Source organism: Anoplopoma fimbria, chromosome 4 (genome assembly GCF_027596085.1).
Source record: "Anoplopoma fimbria isolate UVic2021 breed Golden Eagle Sablefish chromosome 4, Afim_UVic_2022, whole genome shotgun sequence".
Taxonomy (NCBI): domain Eukaryota; kingdom Metazoa; phylum Chordata; class Actinopteri; order Perciformes; family Anoplopomatidae; genus Anoplopoma; species Anoplopoma fimbria.
In genome coordinates, this window is record NC_072452.1 from 7,066,176 (window position 1) to 7,092,568 (window position 26,393).

Sequence of the window (26,393 nt, forward strand, 5' to 3'; positions counted from 1 at the left end):
AAAAGTGACAGTAGAAATAAATGGGCTTTGGGCTGAGAGCCACAAACAAGGAAGGAAGGGCAAAAAGTAGTGTTGCTTTTTTTTTTTTTATCAAACATCTCTTACCTTTGGCACAGTCGGGACCCAAGAAGCCAGCGAAGCAGTGACAGTGTCCGGCCACGCACTCTCCGTTTCCATTACAGTCTGTGGAGCAGCCATCCATTGAGTCTGCACAACACAAACACCAACATTCACAAATCAGACATAAAAGGCAGAGAGAGAGAACAAAAAAAAAAAAGACTTGAAAATGTTCCACATGTAACTCCATAAGCCGGCACAGCTCTCTGTTATTGAATGAGATATCTGATAAGCAATGGATGGCTCCCCAGACTCAGGGGCTATATTAGATTAGTCTGATCCAGCTGCTATCACTCTCTGGGGAACGGCCAAGCACTCACTTACACTCAGTAGCACTAAGCACATTATACTGCATTACAGGTTGGAAAACACACAGCGCACGCAAATTTACAAACATCAGGGCTTAATCAACAAACTGTTTACACGGACGCAGTTTGGAACGAGATTGAACAACATAAAATCTGACAGAGCGAGTGCACGAGTTAGCGGAGAGTGGCTGGAACTGCGTCGCTACACTAGCTACGCTCCCGGCGTGGCGAGGATCAATGTGGTGCTTGTTCCTACTAGTGCTTTTGTCTCATCTGGATACGTGCGTTGCATCTCGACCTTCTGTGGGCTACGAGCATTTCATCATATTCCTCCGCCGGACTTCAATTGGCTGCCTTTCCTTTTACTTCTCTCCTTTTTCCTCCCATTGATATGTCCATCATGTCACATCTCATTTCCCAGGTACAAACAGCGTGGCAGAGATAGATAAAAAGGGAGAGCACTTTTAAGCCTTTTATGTCAGCTCTACACCAGATGGAAGATTCTGCTGGAGGAGATGCCGGCAGAGTTAGGAGTTTCCAAACCGTGCTGCTGGTTGTCTGGGGCCTTGCGAGCTCTATCTAAGCGAGATAGAGTAATTAAAATGGGTGTCGAGGATGTCATCCTCTATTTGACCCTCTGCCGTCCTGCTCTGCTCGGACGATAGGGGAATGGACTCCGGAGTCGAACCACTGCAGTCCCCTGGCTCGCCCTGTTCAGGGAGCACGGATGACAACTCCTTCTGTGGCACGCACGCACACATTTACAAACACGTGCACGCAAAGTTATTATGTCACACCCGCCTTGAGGCGCGTGTGACACATGCTAATGAGAAAGGCCCTGCCAGCAACCGGCAGCACAGCGTCATCCTCCACAGCGGCGCATCGCCACGGAAACCAAAGTCATTTTCACCTCCGTCACCCGTCATCGTCGCTCTGATGGAGAGGAGTGGCAATCATCTTTTCTCCCACACTGTCAGGAAGACTCACAAACCTTTACCCCCGTATGTGTCTCTTTCTTTCTTTCAAAAAAAAATAGATCCGATACACAAATTCCAGAATTGTATCTGGCACCAGACACATGCGACAGACAAAAACTAGTCTGCAAGGTCACCGGGTTCTCTTTAATCCAGAGGAGATGATTGATCCAGAAGGCTCTGAGGGCTGCAAGATGCAGGGTTGTAACCGTGATATGAGCTCCGTATCTTTCAGGTCAATGTCTGAACTATAAAAAAATCTCTAGGCAATTAACAGGTAATGTATGCTGAGTCATGTCTTTATTTGTAACAGTATATATGAAATGGCTGCTCAGCTAACACGAAGCATCCAGCCGTGAGCTAGCAACTTCTTTTTTTTGGTTTATCATATTTTTTGTTAAAAGTTCCAAGCATATACATATATATGTATTGTGTGTGCGTGTGAGTGTGTGCACGTGTGAGAGCATCCATGAGACACCCGCTCGTTTCTTTCCACTGACAAAACCCTTTCCAGTTAGGAATCAGTCATGCCATAAGTTATTGCAGTTAAATGCTATTATAAAATGGGTGCTTCCAGCCAAGTGATCTGATTGGTCAAATAAGCATTGCAATTGTACTTTATGAGCCTGTAAAGTTTCAGCCGTGCTTTACGACCCTTGGGCTTTATAAATTTATGAAAAAAATGAAATGGCTGCTCAGCTAACTAGAAGCATCCAGCCGTGAGCTGGCCACTTTTTTGTTTATCATCTGTTTTTGTTAAAAGTTCCAAGCATATACGGCATTTCTCACACCTTTGCTGGCAGTGGCGTAAAAGATATAATATTCAAGAGGATGTGTGATGACAGCTGAAGTGTAGCAATTATGCATAATTAATAGCCCTGCAGGAAGCACCACTCTCTGCCTGGGTAGAGGCTGAGTAGAATTAAAGAAGATGGGGCTGGAGTGGAGGTGGCGGAATGACAGATATCATTAAGCCGGAGCTTTTGTGGGTCACATGTAAATGTCAATAATAGAGGAGGAAGATGAGGAGGAAAAAAAAGGTCATTTTTCTGCACCTGTTGCTGGTTTTTTTCTGTACAAAATGGAAATGTTTGAAAAAAAAAAATCCCATTTGAATCCAGATAATGATATCTATTTTTAAATCAGCAGATGTTCTGCTCAACCTTCTTATTCTTTTTTTTTTTTTCAGAATTTTTATGTGAGACATTTAAACAATATAGTCACAATCACTGAGCAATGCCTGTAGAGTGTATACACATATCAGAATATATTACAGGATATATATATCTATATGTATGTGTGTGTATGTGTGTGTGAGTGTGAGTGTGAGGTGGTCAGTCAACAGATGACAGAACAAGATAATGTGTTCTGACTGATACAGGTCAACAGACCAAACACATGCAGCTTTGATTGTTCTTCCACAACTTTTCTTTTGACCTTTATCGAGGTGATTATTATTATAGTGATCATCTCTGACAGCGTTTTCTATCTCATGTAATACACAGCATTACATACACACATAATTTGTCCCCTTGTTTCTAAAGAACCAAGCATATTCCTGTGCATCAGTTTCATCTCATGTATTGTTTTCCTATTCTTAATGTTCTCATATATTCCCTCATGTCATACTCATAGGCTCTATTGATTATATCTTATTTTATTTATTTATTTCCACAACATTCTTTTGTTATCCTCTTTATTTATACTCTTCGTTGTATCCAGTTACTATTTGCTGCGGAAAAGCTCAATTTCCCGACAGAGATCATCTCATTTCTCCCCCGTCTCCCCATGAAGCTGCACTCCGGGCGACAGCACACCGTGTCTCTTATTAGGATTTATTGTACTGTAGCTCAGTGGTTTTGATTTTCTGCCTCCGAAAAAACAAAGCAGGGTCTGTTTGTAGCCCTCGTTAGGGCTGTAAATGGGCGGCAGAATGCTCTCCGACATCAATCCATTAATATTATTTCCTCTTTCAAACCAAATCTCTTGATTAATTATTTGGACAACCTCGGTGGACGAAATGCTGCTATTCTGAGCCCATCTGTTGTGTCTGTATTTGTTTTGATTATCCAAGTGGAAAAAGGATAGTCGAGCAACTTATTTAGTTGCTGCTGTTTCCTTGTTTAGCCTGAAACATCGGGACCCAAAATAGTGCTGGTATATTCCAGTCTTCATAGGCGACACGCGTGTCAACAAATGTTTGACAGCTCTGAAATGAAATCTGTGTTTAGCTGTCGCATGCTGTCAGTCATTACATAAAAGACTCTGTCAATAAGATGTCTACAGTGCTGTGTTTTGGCACTGTTTACTGATTGGCTTACACCGTGGGCTGTTTAGAGGTCGGTGGTGCACATGTTTAGATTATGAGCATCCAGAGAGCTCAGTGATCCATATCATTCACTGAATAACACTAAAACTAAATAATTCAAGTCCAGTTAGAGATCAAAATAAAAATAAGCCAAAATGGAGTTTCATGCAGTGCTTCTAATATCTATTCATCACCAGTAAGCTTTATAATTGCCATATCACCTGTCTGCTACATAGAAATTACCAAGTGTCCACCCACGGTGTGATTTCTACATCCCCCAACACTATTATTTGTTGTTATTTCAACGCTGTATTCTTCTTAAAGACTACTGGACAAAGTGGGGGTGAAGAAACTGCCCCGCTAATGATCCACTTGATTCAGCCCCGTACTCTTGCATTATTCACATCCTTCAATTTACACTACTATCCGTGTGTGTCATAGCAATGAGCTGCAGTTAGCGAGCCCTGTCATTACCACAGGAGCTGTCCTCCCCTTTCTAACGGCTGTCTCTTGCCCATGCCAAGCTCCCTCTCATAATAGGAAAAAGTTCCCTCCAAATGTCAATGACTCTCAAACTCCTCTTGGCCGTGTCCTTATGTTGGAGCAAATCAACAGATGAAAGGGTTGAAAGGACAAGAGCGAGGCGACCCTGAGACACAAACAGTGAAACACACACATAATAATATTCCATAACTAACTCAGGTCGCATGCAAACTACAAGAGTTCAGAGTGTCTCTTTTTTAAAAATGAAACACCTAATAAAATAACTTTTATGTGGTTCAACCAGTACTCAGAAGACGACATAAATGTGAATATGGTACTGATTGTATGACTAGGAGCCTTATGTGCCCCGCTGAGATCTGGTATTTTACCACTTATCGTGGAAACTGGTTGGTCTGTCAGTTTGAAAGAAGAAAAGCAGATTTGTTCAATTTGTTGTTTGACTAAAATAGAAAATGACTTTCATTTTGTTTTCCATTGCCCTTTTTATTAGGAACCGTGCAATAATTTGTTTCAGCAAGATAAAAACAGATATAGATTTTATAAATATGGATGAATCACAAAGACCGAGTTCAATATTCATCCATTAGCCATTAGGGAAATGAGGGAAAAAAAGAATAAACTGTCGGTTTGTAGCAGTTATTTTCAGAGCACATCTCATTTTACACTTGTTTCAAACATGTTATTTGAAATGACATAGTATCTCTTTATAATGTGGTATTTTATCTTATTCATCTTTGCTCTTATATATGTAAAAAAAAGGGAGAGTTTTATGTTTTGTAAAATGGTAGTGTCTTGTAATCCCATGTGGGATGGGCCAGAGGTTTGTTATGACACAAAGACAAAAAGGAACTAAAATATCACATATTCATGCTAACAGTTCCTGTGGAAGAAAGGCAACCAGTTTCCTGATACAATCCCCCTCACCTATGGGTGTGCTGTGCAGTAACACTTGCTCCAGGCTGCGTCCGTCGTTGTAGAGGGCGAGGTGCCAGGTCCCGGGGTCCATGTACTCGATGAAGCCCGTTTCCTGGAGGCCGCTCAGCAGCAGGCCTTTGGGAGCTTTGGCAGTGGAGACGGGATCGGTCAAGGACCTGGGCAGCGCCTTCCCGTCCAACAGTTTCACAAAGTCGAACTGGACACAGCATACGGGAAGAAAAGCAGACAACGGCAACACCATCCAATTAGAAGGAGCGAGAGGGGAATTCGTCAAAACCTGCATAAATGCAACAGGAAAGATTGCAAGCCAGACCCATGTGCAGTGATGTGTGAGCTTTGTGAAACTGCCAATTGAATGCTATTGGAAAACTGCCTGCATATGAAAAGCTGGGGAGTTACATTGGATGTGGATATCAGATGAGAATTGCGCAACAGGAAACCACAAAAAAGAGAAGGGAAATCATCTTCCATGGCAGGTCAGTCCTCTACCAGACATAGCACAGGCAGACTTTACCACCCAGGTCTTCAAATGGAACAGACTATTATTTCGTTTGTCTAAACCTCTCTGTGCTTCTTCCTCGCCCTCTTTAACTCTCCCCCGCCTCACCCTCCCCTCCCCTCCCCTCCATTCTAAAACCTCCTTGAACTAGCAAGCGCTCGCTGAGCCTCATTCCCCCTGAGGGCTGTATGTCACACTAGTGTCAAAAACAGCTAATTAGACCTCTTCATGCAGGCGAGAGCCGGGGAGCACTGATGTTAAGAAGCAGATGACTCGGTGTGTGTTGCATACGTGCCTCTCACATGGCACAGCGCTGTTCTACAAGGTGTATAACCTTTGCGTCATATTGTTTCTGGGAAACGTGTCATTTTATCTACACTGAGCTGATGACGGAATCAGAAAAAGGCTGTTTCTTTGGTTATTGTCAACGACCTTTGTCCACATTGGGAAAATCTTCATCTTCCTCTTCTTCTTTTAGTTGACAAGCATAAACATTTTGCACCACAGTCAACATCTGTAGGAGAATGTGACTGCTAAGCTCGGTTTTCACTCGTCTCTTACACTGTGCTTTAATGCAGTCAAACTCACGATTAAATCATTCTCGTTTACACATTTTCTGTTTCTGTTTTCAGAACAAGTAAAAACAGTGATTTTTAAACGGCTCATAAATGCTACCAGTTAAACAGGCAGAGAGCATATGCTTCTCTGCTGCACGCAGACATTGATCAAATCCTTATTTTGTGCGGACCAAACAAGCATGAATAGAGTTTATTATCACCTTTGTTGTTTGATTGGCTTTACTGGCATTTAAAATGGGTGATCACAGACAAGGCTAGAGGTGACAGGATGTTGTCTCTCTTACTTCTTACTGCTACACAAGCCCTTCTGAGCAGACATATGTTTATGGAATTATATTTGAAGGCTAGTTACCTTCCACAGTACCAAGGTAGACGTGTGCTGTGCCTATTTTCCATTCCCTGACTGCTTCCTCTCTTCATTAGTACACAGAGGTGTCCAGCATAATTAATTAAATCTATCATTGTCCTTGGTCTAATCAATAACTTATAGTCTGAGAGCAGCGTGGTGACGATACATAGTTACCTCCTGGTTAAAAGTTCACAGAGACCACAGAAACAATCATGATGTTGTGAGCTACAGTGATAACCATATAAACAGTGCTAGTGTGGGCCTGGTTTTATACTGAACAGAACTTAACAGCTTAAACCAGCAACATACGGAACCTTACTACTGAACCGCAGAGTCCGAACCACTGAACGTCATGGTGTTATGACCGGCGATGGGGTTCACATCAGTACTGTACATGCATACCGATGTGACTGTACACCACACAGTCAGGTTAAGTGAGCCTGGAGGCAAAGTTGGGAGCGCTCACAGCAGGGATGTTATACTGTACATACAGTACTGATGTGCACTTGAATGGTGACGCAATCCCTTAGCTTACAAACTAAACAAGCTAGCTAAGGTCAGTGACTGTGAATCTTTGAACCGAAGGGAAATATTTTAAATCAGCAAAGTGATTCATATTTCTACCTGTATAATTACAGAAAATTCTAGATGCAATCTGATGCAAGGGATCAGAAATGACATACTCCTATTTCCATATTGGTTCAAATTGTGCCATACAACACAGTCAGGTGAAGTGAGCATGGGATGTTGTTGAGAGAGCCAGAGAGCCACTGTGTGTCCAAAAAAAATTTGTTTTCCCAAATTGAATAATTATTTGAAAGATAACATTATCTCTACAAAATATAATTTATACAACAAATAATACGCCACGTACATAATTGCCTTTGGGAGGCCAGAATTTTCAGTTATCACATTTTTGTGAAGTAAGCTCACTCAAAAACAGCCTTAGTGTGGATGAAAGACCAGAGAGGAAACGGTGCATTAGGGTGGATGTGGTACGTGGTACTCCAGCAAACAAGCCCATCTGGGTGAACAGCAAGCTACAACAGGGGCCTCGTTTACCTGAGTGTGTGTGGGCGGTATGTTCCTGCGTCCGTAAACCCCAAGCAGCGCGTTGTGCGAGAGGGACAGGTTGAACTTGATGTAGGTCGGGTGGTGCACGGTCATGTGAAACCTCCAAAAGAGTCCCGGCGGGATCGCCTGGCTCTGCTGGGTTCCGACATCGACCTCGCCGCGGTCGATGGCCCGGCCTCGCACCCATTTCTCTGCACAAAAAACATACACGGGACGATATTGTTAAGTCACATTATACAGATCTGTCAAGTAAGACGGGGAGCTCTATTCGGTATCAGAGGGAGCAATTAATAACCAGCCTGCGATGTCTGGAAACATCAGTGTCTGCTAATGAAGGGAGACTGAATAGACAGGAATGAGTGAGCGCCGGTTGAAAAAAAACAAAACATCCTGCTTTTCAAGAGACCGTGCTTTGGAAATCCTTGGGTTAGGCTCTGCATAAAGATGAACTGCTTTAGAAAGGAAGTGTTTTGTCTGAGAGTTGTCTACTGGGGCTTTGTCGTGTGCTATATTAGCATCCTCTAACAAGAGAGGAAGTGTGTATGTGAGTGTGTGTGTGTGTGTGTGAAGAGGAGGAAGACAGAGAGGTGGATGAGGAGAAAGTGAGGAGGGCAGGGGGCATGCAGGCATTCACCAACAGCGTCACGGCACGTAGATAGCGTCTTGAGTGAGAGCATGTCTTTGTGTGTGGAGAGAATAGGTTCCTTTCCAACAGTCCCCTGGCCATCAGCTCCTCTCCTCTCCATAAGCCTTTATCAAGCGACCAGGCCGGAGTCTTTTGTGTAGGGGAGCGGGGCGAGGCTCCTCCAGCCCTCTTTGTGTCGGGGCCCTTTATGGGGGAGATATATCTCCTCTTCTAAACTAAGATGGAGAAAATATGGTGACAGAGGGGAGCCGGCCGATCGTTACGGCCACAAAGGCAGAAGAACAGTTAGGGGCAGATTCATGGATGAGGCTGCATGCTTTCAATCTATAATGCCTGCAGCTTTACCACTCCATTACGGCGAACCCCCGTGCCCACCCACAGGCTTGCCGGCATATATATCACATGTGCTGTCACACAGACGGGGAAGTGGAGAGTGCGGGACGGTGTGTAGCTCCGGTTTCTACCGACACCGTTCTTTTTCAGGTGTGCAAAGTTGGAACTTTGACAGTCGTGGTGCCAAGAGGATGGTGACTATGGAGATCTGCCTGACTTTATTTCTAGCATGATCATGAGGTTGTCATTGGATTTTAAGGGAAAGGTCTCGATAACTATGGGATGGATGGTTGTAAAATTTGGTAAGGGTTTAAATCCCCCTTAGGGGATATATTGCAGTAACTTCCTTTTTATCTAACTCAATAATTAAGTCGGATTTTTATCATGTTAAAAACTTTGGTTTCTGACCAAATACCTGCACAAATGATGACTTTTCAGCCTCAATTGCACTTTGTACTTTATACTTTTGCTCTGGTTTATGCTCTTAGATGCTTGTTTTATCTGCTTTATGCTCTTAGATGCTTGTTTGCTCTGGTTTATGCTCTTAGATGCTTGTTTAAGAAAGGAGATGCACTTATGACTTCTGGTGACTAGTAGTTCTCTTGAATACCTATGTAGAATACACTTATTGTAAGTCGCTTTGGATAAAAGCGTCTGCTAAATGACTGTAATGTAAATGTAATGTAATGTATTTATTGCTAAATAGCAAACATTAGCATGCTAACACACTAAGCTTAGAAATTAAACATGGTAAACATTACAACTGCTAAAAAGCAGCACGTTAGCACTATTATAGTTAGTCACTATTAATGTTAGCACAGTGATGTTAATATTTAGATCAAAACACAGCTGGTTGGAGCTAAATGGCGTATTTGCATTCTACCACAGCTGCTGACATGGCTGCAGAATATTTAGACTAAAAATCTAACTTTATTAAGACCTTCTCTCACAAAGTGTCAAACATCATGCTAATAAAGCTTTTGATTCTCCTTTTTATCCTCTATCTCCTTTATCTCCTGCTCATTTGGATAGAAACAAAGTAAATTGATTCATTGGTTAATTGATTGAACTAGACTGAGCTGTAACAAGAGAGCTGGATAGAGGTGGTGGAGAAAAAAAGAAATAAAAAAAAAAAACAAAGCGAGGGAAACATGAGAGGGGAGCGAGAACAAAAAGAGAGTTCAAAATGGTTTGCAATGAAAGAGAGACAAGAGACAGGTGTCCTGTGTGAAGCATAAAGTGTCCCTGTGCTAAAACAACTAGCGAACAGAATAAAAGCAGCTTGGCAGGACTAAGGTATGCATTCATGCATTCCTGCCGGGTCTATCCCTTTTTACAGCTAATCCTCGCTCCTGTGTCTCTCCGCAATAAAGAAAAAAAAAGGCCAGCAAGAGGGATGGATGTCCCGAGGAGAGCAGCCTTTTATTCAACAATAGATGAATGGGACATGAATAGGGCATGACAGTTGGCAGAACACTGGCAGGCACACAGGCGGGCCGACGAGCAGGCTGACTGGCAGGCCGGCGGGCAGATGAACAGGCAGGTCCTTCTGATGCTAATTACTGCATAGCGCCTCTCAGAGTCTGATGCAACGCGGCGACAGAAAGCGGCGCTCAGGTCAGCCGCGAGGACGGGTGACGGGATGCCGGAGACAGGGGGGGGAGAGACAAGACGATACGAGAGGACCGTGTCCATAGAGGAGGTTGGCGGCGTCAAGTTACAGCTGCTGATGCAAGAAAGAAGAAAAAAAACCTCCTTGCATCTCTCTTTCTCTCTCTCTTTCCTTCTGTCTCAGCAGTGGAGCACAACACTACAGCTCCAGTAAAATCAGAGGGGCGGTTCGAGGCATTTTTTGGGAGTCCCGCGGAAACCAGACGGATCGCATGGTGACTGGGGCTCCTCCAGGCCTCCCCGGCTGCTGAGATTACTGCTGTCAATCAATGTGCTCCACCGGCACCGTGAGCCCCGCGTATCTCAGCACAAAACCTGAGACCATTCTTTGAAAGTCTCTTTCAAAACAAAAGATGTCTCTGTTTAATTCTCCTTGGCAGGCAACAGAAACACAAGCTTAAAACAAGTCGACGTGTGGGGGGGGGGGGATATTCTAATAATCAACATTTGCTGTGGATTGCTTAAAATTCAAATAAAAATAAATGGCGTTGCATGATTTTCGCCATGTGCTTTTCATCATTAGTTGGCAGCAAGTTGTTAGCAAAGAGATGTATTAAGGTTTATTTCAAAACTAAGGTTGTTTAAAGCGGCGATGAAAGTGTTATTCATGTCCACCGTCAAGCACAGCGTGCCCTTGATGGAGACGATAGAGGATTAGTGGGCAGGTCCGCTTAGAACCAACATACTGTACAGTATAATGATGATTCTGCCTCAGCCAATTATTCTTTAGTGCGGTATGGTGTGAACATAACACAGCTAATGCCCTCATTGACATCAGTCACCCACAATATGTGACACATTTTGCAATATGTTCTCATAAATAGGACATCTGGATTAGGGTGGTTTTAGGAAGTCTTAAATTCTCCCATTTCTGATGACAAACTACCATCTCTGTTTTGTAGGGCTACAGTCAAACGAGAAGACGGAAATTATATTTACTCTTCAACCTAGTGATTGTTCGAATGGGAAAAGAAAAACAAGAAAATCTACCTCAGATTGACTAAATCAGCTAAAGTGCATTGTGCATTCTACCTGGTAGCCTTTGTAATTATTCATTATAGAAGCTTCTCTCGTGGGGAAACAGCTACAGATGGAGCCATCCAGAGCGTTTCCCCTACTACCCCGTTTGTGGAGAGAACTAGGACAAATTATTTTAAGTTTTATTATTGGATACCAGCAAAAAAAGTTACCCTTCCTTAAATACATGATGTCTGTCTCTCTCTGTCCTTCACACACAAACATCCTTTGCTATTGAAGTACAACAGCGATTGTCCAACCAATGGGAACCAACGAAAACCCCCTTTGCACGCTCCCAGATGACTTGTGCGAACACATTAGTGTGAACGTCAAGGAACGTTCGGAATCGCTGTCACATACTTTTTAATGATGTTAATGAACTGACAAAATACACAGAATCTGAATCTTTTAAAGAGCTTTTGAATAATTAATCAGGAGAAAATACATGTTAAATACAGATCAATTAGGCTATAAGATCGCTTCCTGAACGGACTTCACAATCAGCAGATTTATTTTTAGCTTTTGAAATCATGCTAAAATCACATATCTGCTATCATATCTGGTTTATTTGCTTTGACAGCAGCCCAAACAAACCGTACCAACAGTGTAGACGAAGTTCATTTCAACCAAACTGAACATGTTAGGTGTGAAAGCCCCATTACAGTGAGGGGGAGTTCGTTCGTCCATCTGTAGTTGGTTAGTCGATGTGTATGTGTGTGTGTGTGTGTGTGTGTGTGTGTGTGTGTGTGTGTGTGTGTGTGTGTGTGTGTGTGTGCGCGCCAGGCCAACAAAAGAGATGAGCTACATTAGGACTTGGGACACAAGGTCTAATTAATTTCTCTTGCCTGCGGGTTATTCAGGTAAAACAATTACACCTGTAATCTATTTTCAAAGGAACTAAACTGTCTTTGCAATTAATGTTATTATCCCTCAGATTCTAATGAAGCGAGAACAGACTAAAAGTGCAGCCGGGGTTTGGTGACGGGACATGTCTGGGGGAACCGGAACTGTGTGTGTGTGTGTGTGTGTGGGGTGTGGGTGTGGGTGTGTGCATGCGAGCCAGTCAATATCGTAGCATAGGCCGCTGTGTGTTAATCTCACACACGTTGGTGCAGACAACATTAATAGTGTTCCGAATGCAAGAGAGATTGAGTTTGCCGCAGGATGAATAAAAATATCACAATGGGCAAGGTCTCTATAATTACTTGGATTCAATTAAGGGCCTTTTGAGCAGTTGGTTTAATAAGCTTTCAGCCTCCTCTCTCCACTGTGCAGCCTAATGAGTGTCAGTCAGAGTCAGGAGAAGATAATGCTCTTGGCCTCGGGGCCTTTCCATTACTCCCTCGTCCTCACCTTCCACCATCAGGCCTCGGGCTGTGTCTGTGACAGGCAAGTTCTGCCTGTTCACACACTCTGAGAGCACTTACACGGTTACACCTGTAATATGTGTTGTACGAAACGACATACGGAGAAAGCACTTGTGTTTTTTTTTTTCTTCTCTTTCTATTGCCCTCTGCTAAGCTTGTACTGATGTAGTCCGGGCTGAGGCCCTCGGGGGGGGGGGGGGGCCTATCCATGCTGCTCATTTTATTCTGGACCCAAATTCTCTCTTAATAGCTGATACTTCTCTACTTAAAGGGCCCTGCACATGTTTTTTCTCAATCAGCTTTACATGATAAATTATTGCGATGTTCTGCCGGGAGTTCTGTTTTTCCTTTTGCTCTTCTTACCGGTGGGCGGGGCTCAGGGAGAACAAGCGGAGGTTTAAATCATTGTTTGATACTGTAGTGTGGTCGTGATGACCTGTGAGCATTTTTACCACAGTAGAAATATTTCTTCTTAGATGGTTTCATTTTCTGGATCTTTCAAAGAAAGAAAAATCAGTCTATATTCACCTAAATGTGTGTTCGACTTTCTAATGATCCCTCAAACTTATTTTGGGACCTTGACCCACAGGTTAGGAACAACTATTATAGAGAAATTGTCATCAGTTATAAGTCATTTTATATTAATATAGACTATTTTAATTCATAACATGTGACTAGCAGTGAACATTGTCTCTATACATAGTTTAAACTTTAGATTAGGGGGATGCAGTAAATAAAGTATAAATAAAAAATGTATACACATGTGGATCATTTGTAAGAGGAAGATGTACAAATGATTATACATTATTAATTAACATGTGATAAATATTTTACACTTTAGATTAACCTCTGAACCCCAAAACCTGCAGGCGTAATCTGAAAGGATGACAAAACTACACCGTTCATTCTAGCCAGAAGCCGTAAAAACCCTCATTATTGTCAAGATGTTCTTCTTTCCAACACTCCTTGAACACGTTATGGGTGACGAACACTTCCATCAAAAAAGCAACCAAAACGAAGCTTAAATTTGTGATATTTCACCAAAACAAATGTGTCAGTACATACACAAGTAATGGTGATAATGTTTGCATCTCTGTGGATATTTCATGTATGAGAAGTGGTGATAGATACACTATTAAATGTTACATTATGAAGTGATTCATTCTGATTCATTCATGTGGAAATATTGCTCAATCTAAAACATTTGATTGCCCATGCTCATGATATGTTATGTTACATAACTGAATTGTAGTATTTGTATGACGTAGCATAAGATGAAGTTACTCAAGCTCCAAATACTTAAAAAAAACCTGTTTAATCCCTTTTTGGTCACACTTTGGTAAAAGTATCGTGGTAAATGTTGTTTTTTTTCACCAAAAATGAAGTTCTAGTCTGTTTACTAAGAAGATAAAAATTGACTTTCATATATTTTTTTTTTCTTTTGCCTTTCATGTCAGAGCCCAAGACATCATCTACTTCTCTCAAATGTCGAGAGTGACCACTACAAAGCCCTCTGCTCGCCGTTAAACTCGCCATCTCAGCTGTCAACACTGACTGCGGCCTGAAATGATGTTTAATTTCTCCAGCCGCGTTTGGTCGAGATGTTTTCAACGCAAGCTGAGTAACAGACAGAAATGCTGCCGCTGTTAGGCTTTCTCGACTTGAGGCGCTCAAGCAGGGGGTTTACTAAGTGATCTATACTTTCTCTGCGTGTGTGTCTCTGTGTATGTGGGTGGCTGCGTGTGTGTGTGTGTGTGTGTGTGTGTGTGTGTGTGTGTGTGTGTGTGTGTGTGTGTGTGTGTGTGTTACACCCAGAGACTGTATCCCAGCGTGAGAAAATCAATGAGACCGGTGTAACAGGGACCAGTCCATCACATGCACATACACTCATCTCTCCCACAGACACATCTCCCTTTTCCCCACATACATGCATTCGATTATGCACACTCTTCTTTAGACACACACATACACACACACACACACACACACACACACACACACACAGACACACACACACACACACTGCTCAGCCTCTCTCCCCCCTCCACTCTCTCTGCACGCAGCCTAGAATATTGATGTGCTCTTTAAGAGCCCTCCTCTCTGTCTGTGTCACATGCCATCCATCTGCGCACCGTTTCAGACCACACCGTCAGATGGAGTGAAAACAATTCGGCCCTAACTCCTCTCTCTCACACGCGTGTTTTTCTTTTTTTTTTTTTTCGTTCTTTTTTTCTCCACGTGCTGATTGCGTCGGCCTCAGATGGCGTTCCACAGGCTCCCCAACATTTCATCATCCTCACATTATAATGAGGCAATATGCCGCTCTACTGTATGTCAGTTTGTATCACTTCGTATCATTAATACATCTGGCGTCCCGCGTTGACTGAAATATTATTCTCAAACTTCAATGTGCTTCATTAACGCAGGGAATCCACTGACAGAAAATTTATTCTCTGGGCACTTCTGCTTTCATCTGCACCAGAGGAATTTATGTGTGTGTGTGTGTGTGTGTGTGTGTGTGTGTGTGTGTGTGTGTGTGTGTGTGTGTGTGTGTGTGTGTGTGTGTGTGTGTGTGTGTGTGTGTGTGTGTGTGTGCGTGCGGGCATGTGTGCGTGCTCGTATGCATGGATGTCAGATACAGAAATTGTTAAAAAAGGGAAGGGGAAAGATGGAGTGCACGCACATCAGCCTGAGGTTGATTATCATGGGGTGAGTGGCAATTAATGTAGCACTAATTAGAGAGGCTTTTATGTGTGGAGGACTAAGAAGGGCTCCTGGTGATCTCTGAAAACGGCAGGAGCGAATGCACTGAGAACATAAACGCAGCCCGCCGCGGCTTGACAAGACACTAGCCGTACGCTGGTGACACGACGTGTCAATTAGCATCCAGCGGCCATGCTGCTCCCGATCACGATTTCGGCGCAGAGCCAACAAATCAAAAACAGAGAGGGCTTATCTTTACGGCATTGAAGTTGACATAAAAAAATAAAATAAAAACACTAAAAATACATGAACAGGGATGCAAGCAGATTACTACCTTCCAATCATTCCACTGAGCTGGTTTTATCTCTCCCCACTGTGTCATCAGTTTATTTCAGAACAAGCAGGAACTGATAACTATCCTCCAATCGATCTCCTCAGCTATCTTTATGCTCCCGCCGTTATGTTGCTACTTGTGTTTACAGCAGCGCATCAAGAATAAAATCCAGAATAATACAAAAAGAAAATTCTGCTTGGTTTCTTTGTTTTGTAGATTAGAGTCATAGAAATGACAAGTAAATTGTTTCATGAAAATAATAATAATATTTTAATGTCAGCAATTATTTAGCTTGTGCCACTTTTGTGACGGATATCTCAAGAATCCTTCAGATAGATTGGTACCCATCAATCATTCTTCTCTCCTCCCATCACTCTCGCTCTTCCCTCTCCCCTCTCCCCCGCCGTGTCGTGTTTTTTTTTTATCATTTCCATTTCCCGCAGCCTCCCCTCACCATCCTTCGCTGTGTAATCTAGGGGATTGTGTGGTCTCTTGGTGTGAGAGGTGATGGGTACAGCAGGATGAGCGTGATAATCTGCCGCACTGGATTACAGCCTAATCTCTAATCTCTCTGGCCCTCCTCCGCCCGGGGACCACCTCCACCGTGCCAATTTTATTAATCTGAGCCCGCCGCATCAACGGCTTAGCTTTGCCCATTTTGATTTCCCAGCTTCCGTCGAGCACGTACAGCAATAGGAGTTGAAACAATGGATTTGTTGTGAGGCAACACACAGAAGCGAATTCCGTGACCCCTGCGCGCTCTATCGGAGGATTTAGCTACTGATGAGAGTGTTAATCCTTGGGAATGTGAGGATTCATCAAGAATAGTTGCTTTAGGGACGTCCCAGGTTGCCTAAATTGCAGCGGGTTGCAGTTTGGCTCTTGCACAGTCTCCGCATAAGTGCTGAACATGGGCTCCGACACCATCCGATGTAATATCCATCAGAGCCAGTCTAAGCGTGAAGGTTGCTGTGTCCTGCCTGACTTCATGACCTGGAACACTCACAATTAATGTCCCGTGTCACGGGGTTAAATTGCTGTTAGTAATTCCTCCGGCTAGTTGAGAAGAAGGCCGAGTGGAGGAACGCTATTCCAGTCACGTACTGGCTAAGAGGGAACATGATTAACCAATTACCTGGCCTTTCTAATAAATGAGTAATCAGTTGAAGGCTGATATCTAGACTGATGTCTCTCCATCGCATCGGAACATTCATTGTGCCGGGTGTGTTATGTATGCAAAGCCAGAGAGTCCTGACGCGAAAAGAGGCTGATTGGAATTCATGCCAATGGATATATAGTCTCAACATGTTCCAATCATAACGCTCATATTTACATTTCAAGAGTCTATTTTTAATAATGGTGCTCCCATTAACTCCTGTAGCAAAAAATGGCTGAGGGTCCTTTGAGGATTTCTATTTAATTAAGTTTGCAGAAAGAGAAAAACAAAAGTACAATGAGCTGAATTTTCTACGGAAGAAATCTGAATAGTATGTGACCTGATTCCGCATGTTTGTATTTGAGCTGACCTTCCTCTGTTTGTGTGTGTGTGTGTGTGTGTATGTATGTGTGTGTGTGTGTGTGTGTGTGTGTGTGTGTGTGTGTGTGTGTGTGTGTGTGTGTGTGTGTGTGTGTGTGTGTGTGTGTGTGTGTGTGTGTGTGTGTGTGTGTGTGTCTGTGCTGTCTGTCTTGGCTCGGAAAAGCAGAGCTTAGAGTTAAAAGCCTGTTTCAAAAAACCTATAGCTAATGTTAGCAGACAAAGTCACTTCTGGTGTCTTTCATGACTTTGAAACTTACTTACAGTTCATTGTGCAAACTTATCGCATCAATTCACATGGAAGAATATCACATCCATCGCTCAGGGCCACAGAGCAGCAAATATTAAGTATATAATATGTACATAGTACAGCAAAGGCAAAGCAAAAACAGCTTTTGGCAGCACAGCTCAACCAGCTGATGTCAAGATGTCACACTTCATTTTTGGTTCAAGTCACACGTTAATAATGCAAGCTTTCTTTGTATAACATTTAGTAAAAGTGATGTTTAAATGTATCAGATGCAACATACCATTTAACAATGTATTGAATGAGATTTAAAGCAGGTAACTTGTTTTATTAAATAAAGTAATTAGCATTTGAAACTTTGAGGTGGATTGTGCTGTATAAGAGACATTAGATGGAAATACTGTTTAAAGACTGACTGTCTCTCTGCCCGTTGTATATTTTTAATAGACTGATTTCTGGCTGTCCGTTTCTTTCACTTCATTTTTTTAAGGAGACATTTAAAATAGAAAAGTGTTGGCTGCACATGAGTCTACAGGTTGGCTTTAACGTTGTCAGTTGGCTTCTTATTAAAGGCAGTGCAATTAAAACACATATGTCGACTGAAATACTTTGCATATGGTTAAGGAGAACTAGCACTAAACTGCTATAGCACTGTCAATTGACATTAAAAATAGAAAGAAGAAAATCTGCATTTTTTACTCCTGATATTCTTCATTCATCCCTTGTCAAAACCTGGCAATTACTTTAGCCGCAATGCAACTCAGCGGGCAACAATTCAGTCGGAGAGTTTGTTGCGTTATGCTAATAGTGGCTAATGTAGCTTCGAGCTGCTAGCATCAAGCAGAAGCTTTTTTTTCAAGTTCAGCCCCAACACCATTTATCAGACTGAGCGCAGCCTCAAACCACTTTATACTATTTTCACTTATGCAGCGGTGCTCTCTGAGACCGGTAAACACATTTTGATGTGCAAAATCAGTCAAGTTGCCCCTTGAGTTTGAAAAAACATATGACCTCGGATTTAAAAGCAGCTCATGTTAAAATTTGAACCATTTCACATGTAATAAAAAAAAGCCTGAAGTCAAGCTAAGCCTAAAAAACAGGCTGACAAGGACCAGGCTTTTATAGAGGGATACATTTCCATGGTTACTTTGGGCTGACATATTTAAACCTCCTGTATGAATTTCCTGAAAATAAGTTGAAATTAGCCTTACTTTAACTGCACACTTTCCTTATTGCTTTTAAAATGTCACAGAAATACAAAAAACAGGTTTGAAGTAGATTTAATTACATTATCACATTTGCTTTGTTGTTATTGACGGAGAAGAACATCTGTTATCATGGTGTATACTATGTGTGTGTGTGTGTGTGTGTGTGCGTGTCAGCTCACCTTTGTCGGCGGCGTGTGTGTTTTCGGGGTTGAGTGTGTCCAGCAGGTGGATGGAGCTGGTGGGCCTGGTTTTGCTGCGGTCCTCCTGTTGGTGGTCCGCCGAGCTCAGGCCGTTCTCATACAGCTGGCTCTCGCCGTGCCGCAGATGCCAGGTCAACCCTAACAGGTGGACCGCTACACAAACACACACAAACACAAACAAACAAACACACACACACACACAGTGACAGCCAAAGGGAGAGGAAAAACAGATAGGAAAAGATCATTAATCAAGGCACGCAGAGAGGTGTGTCTGAATCTTCTTTAATGCTCATCTCACAGTTTTCACTCAGTTTATGTGCTTATTAGTGCCTGGCAACGCAGTGAACAATTAGTTTAGATGCAAAGAACACACACACAGACACACACACACACGCACATGAACTCTTAACTCATTCGCATCCAGTAGACGCGGGTACACATGCGTATGTGAACTCAAATCGTGGAAGCGGTGGGCAATTAAGGCAGATCTTCAGAGCCGGAGCCCAGGGCTGGTATTAAAGCGCTAACACAGTCTTTTATGCATGACTAATGATGCTTTGAAAGCTGCTGCCGATTCACAATCCATATGGGCCTTTTAAACAACAAAGGGTATGGGAGGATGGGAGGATACTGGATTTCCCCTCCCACTCATAAAACTGTTTACTGGGACAACAATCCTGCATGCTGTTAAATAAAAAAACATCTAACACCTGGCCATTAAGGAAATTAATTAGCGGCTTGCAAGGCTGTCAATAAAATGTTCGGTAAAAACCTTCACCTTCCTCCTGACCAATCATCAGGTGCCATTCACGTGTGATTGTACACCACCGCTGCTTTGGTTTTTTTTTTACTTTAAAGAATCTTTAAAAGTGAATGCCCCTTTGCTGGTGTGAAGGGGAACAAAGCAAATGAAATAAATCATTGCAGGTTTTCTCTCCTCTGACACATTCGGAACATCAAACAAAAGCAAAGCCTCAAATCACAAAGTTACTATGCGCTGGTGGCAGCCAGAGGATGGCTGCTGAATGCAGATCAAGGTAAGAAACTTCTAACGACTTCAAACGTCTCCGCTGTCTGTCTTCTGTCTGCTGATTTTCCCCGACACCCAGAATAAGCACTTGACGACGCTCGCACAAAATGGCTGCTTATGAAAACAAATTCCACGATTATACAGCGTGACCAACGCCGCCGCACAGGTAACGGCATTCTAACAAATAAGTGCTTAAATGTACCCGCTGCTAGTTACACGTGTTCATGTGTGCGCACTCACACCTACACGCTTGCCCGCACTTGAACCCCAGCTGATGAAGAACACCTAATTAAAACTCCAGATTTTGCACAAAAATAAAGAATTAAATAAAAGAAACACTTTCTCTGCAAAGCAAATCTATGATGAGTTCAGAGAGTTGAAGCCAATTTGGTCCGATGCTCCACTCCGCCATCTATGGGGATCAGCAACTCATGCATTTCAACTCCTGACTAGTCCTAGCCGCTGTTGCTTTAGCTTTCTACTCATGCACAATATGAGCTGCAGAACACTACTGGGGGCCATGAGGGAGACGTCATGCATCATTTAGTTCAGACTAATTGAACTGTCAGCCTGTGACGAGACCAGACACGGACACGCGCAGATTCTTCTTATTTTTTTATTTCCCCTCTTCACTGTAGTTTTCTTATATTAATTTTAGAAAGATGCAGTGTGTGCGCGTTGGGGGTTTCTTATTAGCACATTGCTGTGAAATTAATTGTAATGACTCATTCTGTTGATTGGGAGGGAAAAAAACAGTGTGACAAACAGTAAGGCAAGTGATCTGCCTTGTACATTCAATTTCATGGGTTTAGTCTCCGGAAAAGTCCCTTCTGGTTGCCTGGTACTGTAAGTACTCCGTCTTCAGCAGGCTGGCGGAGAAGAAACGGGCAGGTGGAGAGAAACGCATGGAAACACATGTTGAAGATGAATCACATTTTGTTTAACAACGATACTAGGTTTAGAGTCAATCCCGCGGAGATTCCCTTTAAACTACACTCCATTATCAATTCTCTTCCATTAGAACGAGAAAAGCTCACGAGAACAGTGCAGAGCTCCACCAGGTGTGTCTGCAAATAAATGAATACGAACCCGAATTGCCGGCCCTACTTCACTGCAAGACGTGTTTTTCTGGCACGACTCACAGATACGCACCCAATTTTGATCTATGCAGCTGTCTGAACCGGCTCCGTTCAGACCCGTGTCTGCGTTTCATGGGCGTTACCATGACCTGAAGCGTTTAACGGGTCGAGTCTATGTTTTATTTTACGACAATACTCGCACAAACACAACGTTGATGGGCAATAAAAGAGGCAATGAATAAATATGTTAATCTACATTTTGTGTGCTGCTCTCCGGCTCTGTCTAGGTACCGGTTCTGTTAGTTTCACAGACTAAGGGAAGCATGACACAGAATCTTCTTGGGTACTAAGGAGGGTTTTTTGCAGCGTTTATTTGTGGGTAAACTGTTAACTACTACTACTGACTACTGCCCGATTGAGCAAAGATCACATGCGTGTGTTGATGGAACAGTAGATCAGGAATGCCAGGCTTGCTGCGTACCACGGTTGAGTCCTTACTGCAGCGGCCGGGGGTTTGAATCCGACCCACGGCACTTTGCTGCATTTCATCCCCCTCTCTCTCGGAATGATGAGTCAATCAAAAAGGTTTTTTCAAACCGAGTGAATCACCGCAGCCACGAGAGGTCCTTGAGCTTAAAGTTCCAAATGAACGCAACAAAAAAAATTGTATGCTGCATACTCCATTAGTATGTGGGATTAGCGGTGGACGGAGACACACTCGCGCACACCCACGCATAATCTTCTCCCAGGCTTACGCATGGCGAAGATAATTAAACATGAAATATAGTGCCGCATCTACAAATGGTAGGTTTTGTATGTTTCACCGCTGTGTGTGCTCGTTATATTACGCAGTGGAGTGAGACGACCTATCATAGTTTCATTAAAATTAGTCTGCAAGAGTGCTCAGAGAGGCTTTACAAGTTATTCCTAAACCGATACGTTTGGAATTTCCGCCGTTCTTTCTCTCGTGCTCTGTTCTCGTTCTCACTTCCTCTCATCTGGATTAGTTTTTCTTTCTCTCCTTGTTCTACGGTGCGCACCCCCCCAACCCCCCACCCCACACCTACGATAGCCAAGTGTTAGCCACTCCAGTAATGACTCTGCAGCGACAGTCCTCACTTCTCCTCCTCACCACTCCAGCCCTTCTCAAAAGCCCCTCAGACCCTACTTATCCTGCTCCTGCTCATCAGCCTCTCGCTCGGTCTCTCTCGCTTTCGTTTTATAGCTGTTGACCTTTCGCTGGAACACTTAGCATCTAGGGCCACAGACCACAAACACACACACACACACACACACACACACACACACGCACAGACACACACACAATGAGGCGAGGAAGGATAAGGACCTAGGGAGCGTGATGAGGAGAGGACGGCGGCGGAGAGTGCAACTTTGTGTGTATGCTCTTGTACTTTCGAGGAGCCGATGTCTTCACAGCAATATTAAGAGTAGTGATTGCATGTTTGTTGTTCTTCACTTGACCAAGTTAATACTGGGTATTTAAGAAAACTGAGTACTTATGGATCCAAAGGCAAGGACATCCAGGATTCTGCAAACAAGAGTCTCATTAAACTGCTGGAGGTAGCTGGCAGTTGGAGCTCTTCCAAGGCTTGAAACTGTTTGAACGAGTGCAAAAGATGAGCAGCTGATGAGGGCGAAAGTTTGTTCTTATACTTAGAAACATAATTTGGCAAAAAACAAAAAAAACAATCCTAACTAAATGGATATTTAATTGCTTTTTTCTAGGTGGACAGAGATTTAGCTCAGTTGTCATGGAGATATGTTGTTGTCGTGAGATATGTTGTTGCCGAATAGAGCAACAAAAAATGTCAACTGCGTTAGTGTCAAAGGTCAAATATACAAGCATGTACAGATTCTGCATCCATATGTAGAATCTGGAGGCGAGTGGTATTAACCAATCACGTTGGTCACTCTTTTGTCCGAGTGGCGAGCAAAAGAGGCGGGACGCATTGGCTGAAACAGAACCTTGAAGCCCAACGGCTATTGTGTGATGGTGATTTAGCTTTTTTATTGGTTTACAATTAGTTTGTAAACTAGTTTCTCAAGAAACAATCCGGTCGTACACATCGTCTCTCAACTCCAACTCTGTTCTTGTATTGCAAATTGCTCATCAAGAGTGTAAACAACGAGCAGCACAGCAGGAAAGGAAGTCTTGGCTCGGATATCCACTGGCTACACCGGATCCTCAGATATATTGCCCCTTGCCCCCAGAGGGTTATCTGCTGTCAGACCCATAGCTGATGGGTTCCTAGATTGGGGCCTGATGAACCCACTGGGGTTTCCAGGGGGAAAGAGCCCCCACACAGGCATATCTGCAATCACATGTTTGTTAAAAAATAATGTGCAGTAGGCGAACGTAATAACTCAAATACTGAAGGTACTAAAACTATTAAAAACAAAGCAATATTCATATCTCCCAAAATGTCAAACTATTTTTTTAAGAGGATTTCGTGTCTCATTCTTTAAATTAAAAAGAAAGGTTAAAGTTACATGAATTAAGAGACTATGGCACACAGTGTTAAGTTGCAACAGCACTGAATATGCTACAGTTCTGATTCTTCTGCTCCTTTTTTAGCATCGGCGGCTGAGGATTATGGGTATTGCAGTATTTAGAGCCATCTGTTATACAAACATGTTAGGGGAAGACATCCTTTTATCATAATCAAAGTTGATTCAAACTGTTTATGATAAGAAACATATGGTAGCAGGGTATTAGTAACTTATGTTGTTTTTGGACTACAATATTTATTGGTCAGCTGATTGTATTGAAACCGACAGGAAAGTTAGAGGGTATAACTAACAAGTCCCCAGGTGAATTGGAACTGGGGACTTTGCAGTTATGTGGCTTGTGCCTTGATCACAGGGCGCCGTGTGTTTATGTGCTTCGGAACATTAACAACATCATTAAAAAAATAACCTAAAATAAAAATGTACAGTAGCAAAAAAATACCTCCAGAATCAGCGGTCCACTCACTCCTTGGTATATAGGATTTGATCATTTTATTTTATCTTTGGCGTGACCACACAAATAAATACACACTCCTACCAACACACAGTTCGACGCAGCATGCAGTCAGTTATGCCAGCAGCATGCGCTCAGCATGAACCTTCACTCTCACTCCCCCCCCGTCTGTCTATCCATCTCTCTAGTGTCCATCCATCTCTCTAGTGTCCATCTTTCTCTCAGGCACTCCTGCAAAAACACACATAACCATAACAAGTTGGAGAGAGAGAGAGAGAGAGAGAGAGAGAGAGACTCCAGAGTGAGTCCAGTCATTATAACGGGAGTGGCGGCAGCAGCACAAGCAGCGGCGGCACACTGGCGACAGCGAGCAGCAGTGCAGCGAGCTAACAGGCCGAACACCCCTCACACGCATGAATCATTGATCAGTGTGACAGTGAGATGACTGCCAGAGGTAATAGGACGGCACAGCTGTGAGGGGGAGGGGGGGGTTCTTTGCTGAACCCTCGCTGTCGGCCTTCCCCGCCGAGATGTGCGCCGAAGACGTGGCAGGCTGAAGAGAACGGCTGCGGGGTGTAGGGAGAGACTGAGGCAGTTAAGTAGTCGGAGAGAGGGGCGCTTGATGTAGCTTTTTCAGTCTTACTTAAACTACCACCGAGAGAAATAAGAGAGCAGAAGAATCCACGCTGGTGGAAGTTTTGTGGATAAAGTTAGCGAGATAACAACCTCTCCATCGAGCCTCTTGTTCCCAAACAGCTGGAACCCGAAAGGCGTATGGATGGCGACCCGTATCTTTATTGTGATCGTATTAAATGGCGACCCTGAACCACCAAATTCTCTCCAAAGCTCGTGCCAGATAGGGAGGGTTTTTTTTTTATAAAGCAGACTATTTTAGCTCGGTAGAAGCAGATATATTGCTAGCTTGCAGTTGCTGCCACTATTGTTGTTGTCAGGCATGTGTGTGTCTCCAGATTAGATAGAAATGATTGCGGGCTCCAGTGATGATTAGGTTTCACACTCGTGGTGGGAGAAAGAGTAGTAGATAGAGAGAGGTGTGCGTGTGTGTGTGTGTGTGTGTGTGTGTGTGTGTGTGTGTGTGTGTGTGTGTGTGCACTCCTAAATGCCTGTTGTGCAGTTATCTGGTGTTTGTTGGACTGCGGGACACAATGGTTGAGATTGACTGTGAATATACTGTCTTATCGATAGCTATTACGGCCAAGGTGGCACTGCAGTCAGTTAAAAATGATTTATCAATAGCCTCGCACAAGCGGAAAAACACCCGCCGTTGATTGCCAAGTTCTCCTTCCCTGGTGCACGTAGCGAAACCCGTCAAGCACATATTCCATCTGACTACCAAAGACTACAGCCCCGGCAGCAAGCGCTTTCAAGAGCATCAGTCATACGATTTAGCGTGTAGTTTAGCATGTACGGTGAAAGCAATTTCTCATCCCAGGGTTCGGCATGGCTGTGTCAGCCTCTAGCTAAGCCACAACTTCTAAAGGATGGGAGGAAGAAAAGGCAGAGAGGCTGAGGAAGGGCAGGGGGAGGGGAGGGGGGGGGATAGAAAAGACGCAGGGAGGTGGAGAGAGAAGAGTCAAAAAAAAAAAGGAGGAGAGAGACAAATGGGGCGAACGAGTGTGAAGGAGAGCGAAGGAGAGCGACTTCAGAGACAATAAAACAAATCTGTGTCTAAGCCAGAGCGTCAGAGTAGAGACTGAGAGCCTGGAGGGGTCCGCCCCCCCCCCCCCCCCCGCCCTTTTTTTCGCCTCGTCGGCCCCTCGCTCCACTCCGACAGACAAGAACTGCTAAAGTGTTTTTTCTTACTCCCCTCCACACACCCCTCGAAAGCTACTAATACCCACTGTCATCACTGTTTAAGTGTGTGTGTTTGTGTGCATGAGTGCGAGTCTGCTGACTTTTGCTTGTGTACAAGTGTGTGTGTGTGTGTGTGTGTGTGTGTGTGTGTGTGTGGGTGAGCGGCGGCGCACTCCACCATGTCTCGTCTGGTACAAAACCTCAGGAAAAACGTCGTCAGTGTGACCTTGCTAATCTGGAATGGGAAGTCCTGTTTGGATGAAAGGGATGGAATGACAGACAAGAGGGATAGAGGCAGAGCGGAGGTGGTGACACACTGCTTGAATGATGAGATTTGCTGTGTATCCGGGTGTTTTATTTACCAGCAACACTCGCCGTCGCTGTCATCTAGTTAGTCACGGCAGCGACAGTACACCAAGTCCAAACAGATCGGAGCTTTCTGCTTCACGCGTCTCTCCGTTGTTCTTTCATTTCTAATCACGCCCACTCTCCCTTCCTGTCAGAGTCCCCCCCCCCCCCTTCCCCAACCACCACCACCACCACCACCACTCTGTCCGTCTCCCACTCGCTGTCTTACTG

The 26,393-nt window shown here is 43.6% G+C and overlaps 1 protein-coding gene across 1 annotated transcript in view; it reads right to left on the reverse strand.

Annotated features, from left to right (window-relative positions):
• tenm1 (teneurin transmembrane protein 1) overlaps positions 1–26,393 on the reverse strand; it is a 152,215-nt gene that overhangs the window by 69,952 nt on the left and 55,870 nt on the right. Inside the window, exons 6-9 of the mRNA XM_054598175.1 lie at positions 18,887–19,060; positions 7,636–7,838; positions 5,136–5,343; positions 106–207 (exon numbers count right to left, since the gene is read on the reverse strand). Of these exons, the coding sequence (XP_054454150.1) occupies positions 106–207; positions 5,136–5,343; positions 7,636–7,838; positions 18,887–19,060 (687 nt within the window). The remainder of the gene's footprint in view (positions 1–105; positions 208–5,135; positions 5,344–7,635; positions 7,839–18,886; positions 19,061–26,393) is intronic.